The sequence below is a fragment of the Myotis davidii genome, unplaced genomic scaffold, assembly GCF_000327345.1.
Source record: "Myotis davidii unplaced genomic scaffold, ASM32734v1 scaffold78, whole genome shotgun sequence".
NCBI lineage: Eukaryota > Metazoa > Chordata > Mammalia > Chiroptera > Vespertilionidae > Myotis > Myotis davidii.
The window spans coordinates 5,499,825-5,509,527 of NW_006290305.1; the positions used below are offsets into that span (position 1 = coordinate 5,499,825).

Consider the following 9,703-nt stretch of genomic DNA (forward strand, 5'->3'; position numbering starts at 1 on the left):
TGAGGAGGTAAAACCACAGAAGTTAAATGATTTGATCAAGGTTGGAATTTTCAGATGCACAAGAAGCGAGAACTCTGGATGTGTGCTACAATACAATTCTTGCAAGAATTCGGAGCAGGTAATGAGATTGTGTCTATTAGCCACACATGAAAATCAATTCCACTGCACAGAGCAAGACAATACATAGTGATCTGGCCATTTTAACGCAAGAAGCAAAATAGATTTTCATGGATGTCACCAAAACATGATAGGACAGATCTCATTGGTTCAGCACAAAAATGAAAAGAAAGCTTGTTCCAAAGTGACAGATTTAATTTAAAAGAACGAGAGAATGATGTCTGTCATCAAGTCAACGCTCAACTGCAGAAAATCCTATGAGCCCATATTATAAAACAGTGGTCCTCAGATTTTCAGTGTATCAGATAAGTAAATTTCTAAAACATCTAAGGTAATGAGATCAGGTTGCTAACATCTAACTCCTTTGATTGAAAATGTTAAATAATTTTTTAAAATTTTAAATGGCAGTTAACTTTTATTAACCACTTGCTATATGTAAGATTCTCTTCTAAGCACCTTCTTTCCATTACATATTAAGGTGCCATGACCACACGACAAGACACATGTTACTATTATCTACAACACGTATATTATTATAATCACCCCTGTTTTATAGATAAGGCAACAGAGGCCCAGAGAAGGCAAGCAGTTTTTCCAGGTTACATATATAGCTCCGGGCAGAGCCAGAACTCAATCTGAGCAGCTAGGTCCCAGAGCCTGTGTTCTCAATTGTGGACTCTGGCTCTAGTACTCTCTGACATCATCATTTCATAAAAGGGATATTTTAGCATAAAACTCAGGCAAGACATTTCAAAATAAAGCCACTTCTTAAAATGTAATCTATTTAGCAGTATTAAACACTCACTATCCCCCACCCCCACCAGCCCTCCTGAATAGGCCATTGGAAAGCCACTGTTCATGATTCAACTCTAGACAAATTTGCATAGACACTGTTCTTCTCTACTATCTTTCTAATTTCTTTCCATCATTCCTCACTGGTTGAGCAAGGTTCCAGAACCATTCCTATTCTAGGTGCTATCTCTTGAGCACAGTCTGTTTTATGTTCTCTTTCTTAAAATGCAGGAATAAAAATGAACACAACAATGTAGGGAAGCTAAGTAGAATTGGTAGAGTAAGACTATCACCTCATTTTGCTTTCTTAATACAATCTAGGATTATATTAGATGTTTTTGGGGGATGAGGCAATAGCATTATAGATAATTAATACAGTATGGATCATATTATAGATTCATAGACATTTAAGCCAAACCCTCAGTCTCTTTTTTATATATGATGTTGCTAATTTTTATTATTCTAGTTCCATACTTGTACTCTCGGCTTTTTACATCATACCGGATAGATGTGGAATTATTCCTCCTATATATCACCCTAATATTCACCCACAAGTTCAAGCTGGTCAAGGACATTTCCACCGACTTTGCAGAATGCTTAGAGTCCCTCCCAGCTTTTGAGGCCCATGACGTGCTCTTTATGAACCGTAAGTGCTCACAAGCCATCTGAGCAATAGTCTGTGGCCACTATCCAATTTTTCAGTCTATAGTTTGTAGCAGCTATCTTTTTTCTTTGTAACTGTCTGCTTCCCACAATGTCCCACTGCTCACCAACAGCAGTCACCAGTCTCATCTTCAGATTTTCTCAAAAGCACCAGGTCAAGAAAGAATATCTCTTCCTCCAGTAAAAAGGCTCATTTGACTTCACTTCCCTCACCCACATACTATGCCTCTTATTTTAGTTTTGATTCTCTCACCTAACAAATCCTAGGCCTGACTTGTTCAACTACAGCCATTTCAAAAACATTTAATGCCAGTGCATGACACACCAGGAATAGTGTCAACAGCAGGTTGCAAGGGTAAGAGGAACAGAGTGCTTTATCATTGGGCTTCCTTGCTTAAGTGAGGCTTAATACTTTAAGATATAGTGTTGGTTTGCAAATATCAATTCAAAATTGGTTTTAATTTTTTAAAAAAGGACTGTCAAGCTACTATAAAGGCTCACTGTCTCTCTGAGAGTTATATATTTACACATCATGCAGCAATAACAAAGAGGCTTCCTGAAAACAGAAATGCAGGCATTGTACTCCAAGGAAATGTATATAGTAATTGTGTCAATAACTGAAGTATACAGGCAGCAAACCAAGAGAAAAGACAAAATATGTAAAACCAAGGGAACTAGAAACATAAAGTAGGTGGGGTTGTAGATGGCTAGAATAAAACATTGTATCCTCTCCCCAGTCTTGAGAACTGAAATTCTAACCTTCTTTTGGAGAGAGAGGGAGACTTTATATTGGCACACCCCAAACAGGATTCCTCAAAATAACACTGAGGTGGAATAACACTGAATGCACTGCTTACAGGGCCTGCTCAGAGAAGGACAGAGATTATGCAGGCTCTTATCCCACCTGTGATAAGGAGATCACAGTATCTACTCTGGATACTATATAGGCAGTTATAAAATAAATTACAGATTTGAAAGAAATTCCTATATTATAAAATTACATGTACAATGTTTTCCACAGCTATTGTTTGCATTACAACAGATAAGAAATTATTTCACAAAAGGGACATTCATTCAACTAAAGAGAACGAGGAAATGCATGGCTTACAGAACTGAGGAGGAGAAAGGGCTATCAAACTCCTTCTTCCTTGGACCCGCCAATCAGGGCTGTGGGGACAAACAGTCCAAACAGCAGCTCTTACTCCAGAGACCCAGCACTGAGGGTGACACGAGCATGCCGGTCTGGATCTGGCAAACATGCTCGGGCCCTTCACCTATCCCCAGAAGAAAAATCTACTTGCTCCCCTTTCTAACAAAAACCTTAAAACAACTAAATCAAACAAACAAAAAAACTAAACAGGATTTTTTTTCCATGAGTTTTGAACTTGCGGAAACAGTGTACTCCAATTATAAAGAAAAAATGAAACATCTACAACTGTTAAGGTTTAATCCTGTCTCCTACCAGTCAGGGTCAAACTGTGCTCTCAGTATTTTTAAAACTAAAAAAGAAATGAAAGTGATGTGTGTCTTCTTAAATAATGCTATCTGAAGAATCAATTAACTCCATAAAAAATTATGGACTCTCTTCACCTGAAGCCACTATTGAGTGTAAAGGGGCTGTTCATTTAAATAATCAGAGAACACTTCAGTATCCCAATATACAATTTCTCTCTACTTCTGGCGAAAGAGGAGCCACATAGAAACAATACCATCTCCTCTAATGGGCGGTATCTTCACGTTTTGATTTTCACAGGACTCGCCATTTCTCTGTCCATCAACCCTACTTTTATTTAAGCTGCAGAGCGGGTTCAGCACAGTCAATTAGAACTACATAATTTAAACTCAAAGACGGCATGCAGCCCACAAATCCCCCCTGCTTATTTAACAAATGGGCTCCAAGTCATTGGCAAGCAGCTCTCCATTAAATATCCATCAATAAAAACACAGCTTTAAAGCTATCTCATAGATGAAATCTATTATTCCAAAGCTCCTCTAGGCTATAAACCTATTAACTGTGAACATAAAACAAAGGGCCCAGGAGGAGAGGATCTGACCTATAAACAGACACCATTAAAGTGGATATCTGTCAACGTTAGTGATAATTCCTACTTGAACTATGTGGTACTCATGGAAAGGTATAAAGAAAGAATGGTAAGAGAAAGGAGTGGAGACTCCTGAGAGATACTCCAAGCCTTGAGGTCCCCAAATCCACAGGCTGTTGGGCTACTGTGCCCAGGCAAAGGGAATTATCTGTCTTGTTCAGGATGCTGCCAGAGCTGGGGGGGGGGCGGGCAGTAGGCACCTGATGAACACCAATGCTGCAGGTCAACACCCATGAAGACAATGACAACAGTCCCACCTCCCACACTCACCAGCACACTTCGTTCTTGTTCTGAGGGCTGGCCCAGGAGATCCAGTGCCACCCTCCCCTGGCCTGGTGAGGAGCACGCTGATCTCATACTCCGTATCCGGGTCCAGGTGCCCAATCTTGTAACTCGGGGAGTCCACTGGCTGCCGGTCATTCCAGCTCCCACTTGCCGTGCAGTATTCCACCTCTCGGGCAATGATGGGCCCGTCACCGTTGATGGAGTTGGCATTGAGTTGTATCCACAGGTAGGTTGCCCCAACTGAGGCCAGTTGAGGTGGAGCAATTGGAACTGGTGGTTCTGAAAAGCAAACCCAAGAACCATCTTTCAGACACTCTGGTTTTCAGTTTTGAAGGAGTTAAGCACAAATCAATTATAAAAATATAGAAGACATTAACATTTCTGGAATAAATTGATTTAAACTGTTTTTTTAGTTTTTTTAATATATTTAATACATTTCAGAGATAAAGGGAGAGGGAGAGAGAGATAGAAACATCAATGATGAGAATCATTGATTGGCTGCCTCCTGCACACCCCCTGTTGGGGATTGAGCCTGTAACCAGGACATGTGCCCTTGACTGGAATCGAACCTGGGATCCTTCAGACCACAGGCTGACGCACTATCCACTGAGCCAAACAGGCTAGGGCTTGTTTAGGTTATTAACAAAAAGTATACTGATACAGGTTCTCACAATGTTCAAATGTGTGAAATAAACCATTTTTAAAACCTAAGCTTGCTTGAGTAGGTATATATCTCCAGTTTGTTTTAGAACATTTCTCATTTTTCTCAGCTACACAGACTTCAAAGGATCTTTTGCCACTAAAAGTGACTTCTTAAAGCTCTCGCAAGTGGTAGTATTTAAGCTCTAGGAGGCACTCTATTGTCAGCCTCCTTATTGAGAATGTCTTTGAAATCATCAAAGGTGCGAGTTATCTCTGTCATTAAATTTCACTTCTTTATTTTTATAATAAAAATATCATCACTTTAAAAACAGGGCTGAAATTATGGTTTATTTTATCATAAATGCACATCCAAGAAGACTCATTCCCAAGAAATGATCACAGTGGATTCATTTAGCTTGAGGAAAAGCCACCAGGGTAGATAGTGAAGTCCGCCATGCTGCTGTTCTGGGCACTGCCAGTCATGGGTCTCGTTAAATCAGGGAATAGAAAGGAAAGCTCTGAAGCAAAGCACAAGCTATGCCCACTTGATGAAACTCTAAGTAATCAATAGCAAACACTCTTTACAACCCAAGAAAGTCTCTCATTAAAACCTGAGACCCACTCTTTTTCCATATGATTGTCTGAGAAGAGAAGACAGACAGATAATCTTGTTTTAAATAGTATCCCGAGTATATTATTCAGGGGCTAGTTGAATGGCTCTTCAGGCACCATTGAAGGCATTCCCTATGCCAATGTCATTACGAGTGCTATCACACATCATCTTAGGAAAGAAGATAACTGTATAAAATACTATATTGATAAATCTCCATATTAAAAAATAAAGATCCAGTGATTTATTTTAAAAATATTTCTGCAGGTCATTTGTGCTTCTTTGGTGTGTTTTTGCTTTCAACACCCATTTTGCTCATATGAATGCATGGAAAATAAAGCACGCTACGTTCCATTATGCTTACGCAGGCTTGCCACAACTTCTCTCTGCTCTGTGGCACATGCACCTAATTGATCACAGTCATGTTTCCTGCCGAATGAAACCTCAGGGCAGCTAGTACCATCTGACCTTGGCTTCTGAGATACCAGGTGATCCCTAGACTGACTAGAACACCAGCAACATTAGTTCCCTTTGCTGGGATGGGGTGTCTTTGTTCTTTTCTATATTCAAGGTGCAATAAGTCATATGGACTTTCTAAAAGAGCTGGGGAATCTGAGTAGACGGAATCAAAATAAGACACTAAAGGATTAATTTTATTTGGTGGAATACCAACTTAGTGTAATTTACTAAAATATTGTTCCTATTGTTTATAAATTACAAGTTTGTGCTAACTTTTCATTTTTTAATAGTTCTGCTTCAACTCATAATGGTTTAACATCAGTTTATTTCATTAGGGTGATTCATTGAAACAGGACATGAAATGGGCCTTTTATAGTAGATCTTAAGACACTTATGCAGCTAGATTGAAAGAGCAGTTCATTACTCTGATGTTGCAAACACTAGCAAGAATAGCTGAACTGCCATTCAAAATACAATTCAGGGCAAGGCCACAAAGGTTAGCACACCAATTCATTTAGGATACTATCTGTAGTCTAAAACAGATATATCTTTAATGCTTGTCCTGAGAATATTTTCTCTATTAATTCCCTATTAAGAAAAAGTACCACATATATTAAATCAAATGAGAGATTTAACTAGATCCTGGAAATAATTGAAATAGATATTCAAAAGGAATTGTGGGTTGCTGGAAGCATTAGTACAAAAGTGTCAATATTTAAATTTGAATACATTTCCCAAAGGGAAGGAAAGAAGAAAGGGAGGGAAGAAAATCTATACTAAGCGATAAAAAGCAATTTAAAATATTTGATTCAGGTGAAAGTGAAAAGACATCATAAATAATTCTAAATCATACCAGCAATAAAATAATTTATACACACATAGACACATATACATATTTCTAATTGATATACATATGTGAATGCCTAATACATATCTCATATAATTAAATAAGAAATTGATATATATGATATATACATGCATTTTGGAAATTATATAAAATGTTTTTGTTGTTGATTATCAAAAGCAATGGTGCTAGAGGGAAAAGAGGGTGGAGGGAGGTTGAAGAGGGGATAAATGGTGATGGAAGGAGACGACTTGGGGTGGTGAACACACAATACAATATACAGATGATGTATATAGAATTGTACACCTGAAACCTACACAATGTTATTAACCAGTGTCACCTCAATATATTCAATAAAAAAAGAAAAAAAGAGCAATGGTAGATATCAATAAGATAAGAATAATAGTTAAAAAGTGACCTGGGCTTCATTTGGGAAGTTGGCACCAAATCGGTGTGTGGCTGGCCATAAGAAAGTTATACACTCTATGGACTTCAGTTTATCCCGTTTTTAAAAAAAAGCCAGCACTCCAAATACTACATGCCTATAAAAAATTGTTAAGATAGATACAGGTGGCCTAAAAATGTCATTGTATGTTTTAAAGTAATCATCTCAAGGTAATACTTTATTGAACTAGTAGAATCCAACATCGTATCTCATCCTATATAATAAAAGTGTAGTATGCAAATTGTCCCCTCCACCAGAAGTTCATTCAGGAGTTCGACCAGGGGGCGGGGCCAGCTGGAGGAAGTGAGGGAGGTCCTGGCCAGCAGCAGGTGGCTGGGGGAAGGGAGGGAGTACACGGCCAGCAGCCAGCAGCCACTAGGCACCCTACCAATGCATGAATTTTGTGCACTGGGCCTCTAGTTTTAAAATAAAATATTTTCAAAATATGGCTATAAAATAGTAAATGGGGAAAAGTCAACTTTCAGATTTGAGCCATGACTACAAGCCAGTCGTCACAGGCTATGGCAGTCTGCAGGGGTGGGAATAGATGCCTGGATATTTGTATCACAATGAGCCACAGTACCTCTATTCTGTCATAAGACAGGAAAACTTATGCTGCATAAGGGTGAACACAAACCCACCCAATCTGTGGGTTTGCTTGATCTATCAGACTAGACATTTCTACTTCACTTATAACTTCCAACAAATTAACTTTTTCACAGAGGCAGTTTTTAGAGAAGTGACTTGATTCGCATCATACTGATCACGAAGCATATATGCCTCAAAAACACAGGCTGTGGCTGGTCACTGCGACGCTAATGTAGCAACCATAAATCAGGAACAATCACAAGGAACTAAACCAAGATGAAAATCACGGAATAACAATGACAATAAAGAACTGAGCGTGGAAACACTGTGGCTGCTCTACTGGATTGGTTGGTAAACGGTGTCCATTTTCCACAGGGAGACACCACACCTCCCAGATGCTTCCGCAGAGTCTGATGAGCATGCCTATGAAGAGTCTCGGTTTCCTGACAGATATCAAACCTAAACTCAAACACTAGCCAGAGCAGCTAGTAAGAGATTCTCTAGAAAACAAAATTCACGGGATCTAATTTGGCAAATACTTTTCAAGCAGATATTCGGAGTGTACTTCCTGACACTGAACACCCTTGCTGCAGATTAAGACTGCTGGAGGGAGGCTCACCAATTAATGTTTTCTCCCATAAACCAGGGCTGACTGGTAATGGCAGCAGTGATTCCACAACAGAAGCACTTGCCCAAATCACCTCTCGATTTTGTAACGGACTATGACCCTCAAGCTTCTGATTCAGTATGGGTGATGTGGGGGAAGGGAGAATAGGTAGGCAGGCATTTATATATATATTTTTTTTTAAATTTGGAAAAGGTCCTACTGACATGAATTCCCAAATGAAGAGCACTAATGCACTGGAGCAGAGAGTAAGAATCATCCTGTCCTCTTCCCCATCCCCATCAGGGCACCAGTAGGTGCTGGCTGCTTACTAGGCGCCCTGATCTAAGTGCTGTTCACGGACTTTTTGTGTGTGGTCCTTCTGATAGATCTATAGGGCAGGTAATACTTTATGTCTATTTTATACATGAAGGAACAGAAGCACAGAGAGAATAAGCTACTGGCCCACGCCCGCAGAGCTAGTGCTGGGGTTTGAACCCTGCAGCCTTTAAAACTGCCTGTATAGAGAAATTTCCTGGCAAAAGTAATAGCTCATTTAAAAGAGATCGATTTTATGGTCCATATTTAGCAAATTCAGGGGGGAAATTTTAAAAAACAGGCATCATTCTATTCTGCTGGGATAAAACAGCCACGGTCTGCCACACATTGTCTAAATATGCCTAATGGTACATCTAAAAGTCGAAATTATCCTGTATTGGACCAAGACTTGCCTTAGCAGTTTAATACTATAAACTCCTCAGCTCACATACAAACAAGCATTACACAAGGTAAAGAAAACTTATCCCTCCCCGTTTTTCCCTCATCCCCAACCTTCCTGCATCTAATGGCTCAATTTTTCAGTCATGCAAAATATGGTAATAGAACCTAACTGCAACATTATAAATGTTAACTCAGAATTATCAATATGGCTTGTGTGATATGACTGAGCATTTTTATACTGACACTGCTTCATTTTATTAACCATCCTGCTATCATAAACACCCTGGCTGGTGAATATTTGCATTTTAAGTGATTTTCTATCAGTAAAAAAAATTTTATTCCTTAAAAAAATTTATAGGTTGTAATTTCTGTATACAGAGTTGGAAGAAGAGCTTGCCAAGAGCACATTCATTGCTTCGTATGCAACTAAACCAACGTGAACAAAATACATTTTTCAAAAATACTGCTCATGTGCAAAATTTGTACTTAAAATGCAATCCATCAATATAGCCTGTCAACAAACTACTGCTCAGAAACGTACAAGGATAAGTTTGAGCTTAAAACAAATAACAAACTCACTACCGTGTAAAATATCTATTTTAATAGACTATTTGGGGGTATAAAAATACATTAAATACCTTTAACTACCAATTCAGCATAGTTTGATACGCCAACACCTCCTTCTGTGCGAATCATGCAGCGGTACTTTCCAGCATCTCGTTTTGTCGTATTCACAACATTAAATGAAGCTATGAATCGTCGGGAGCTAGTCACCTTTATTTCCTTCAGAGGAGCATCTCGTACATCAATGCCCTGTATAAATGGGGGTATA

At 38.9% G+C, this 9,703-nt stretch overlaps 1 protein-coding gene across 3 annotated transcripts in view; it reads right to left on the reverse strand.

Annotated features, from left to right (window-relative positions):
• Positions 1-9,703, reverse strand: part of PTPRM (protein tyrosine phosphatase, receptor type M) — a 466,311-nt gene that overhangs the window by 334,220 nt on the left and 122,388 nt on the right. For all 3 annotated transcript variants that reach the window (XM_006763285.2, XM_015563601.1, XM_006763284.2), the window contains exons 5-6: positions 9,510-9,684; positions 3,945-4,238 (exon numbers count right to left, since the gene is read on the reverse strand). In XM_006763285.2, coding sequence (XP_006763348.1) covers positions 3,945-4,238; positions 9,510-9,684 — 469 coding nt within the window. The remainder of the gene's footprint in view (positions 1-3,944; positions 4,239-9,509; positions 9,685-9,703) is intronic.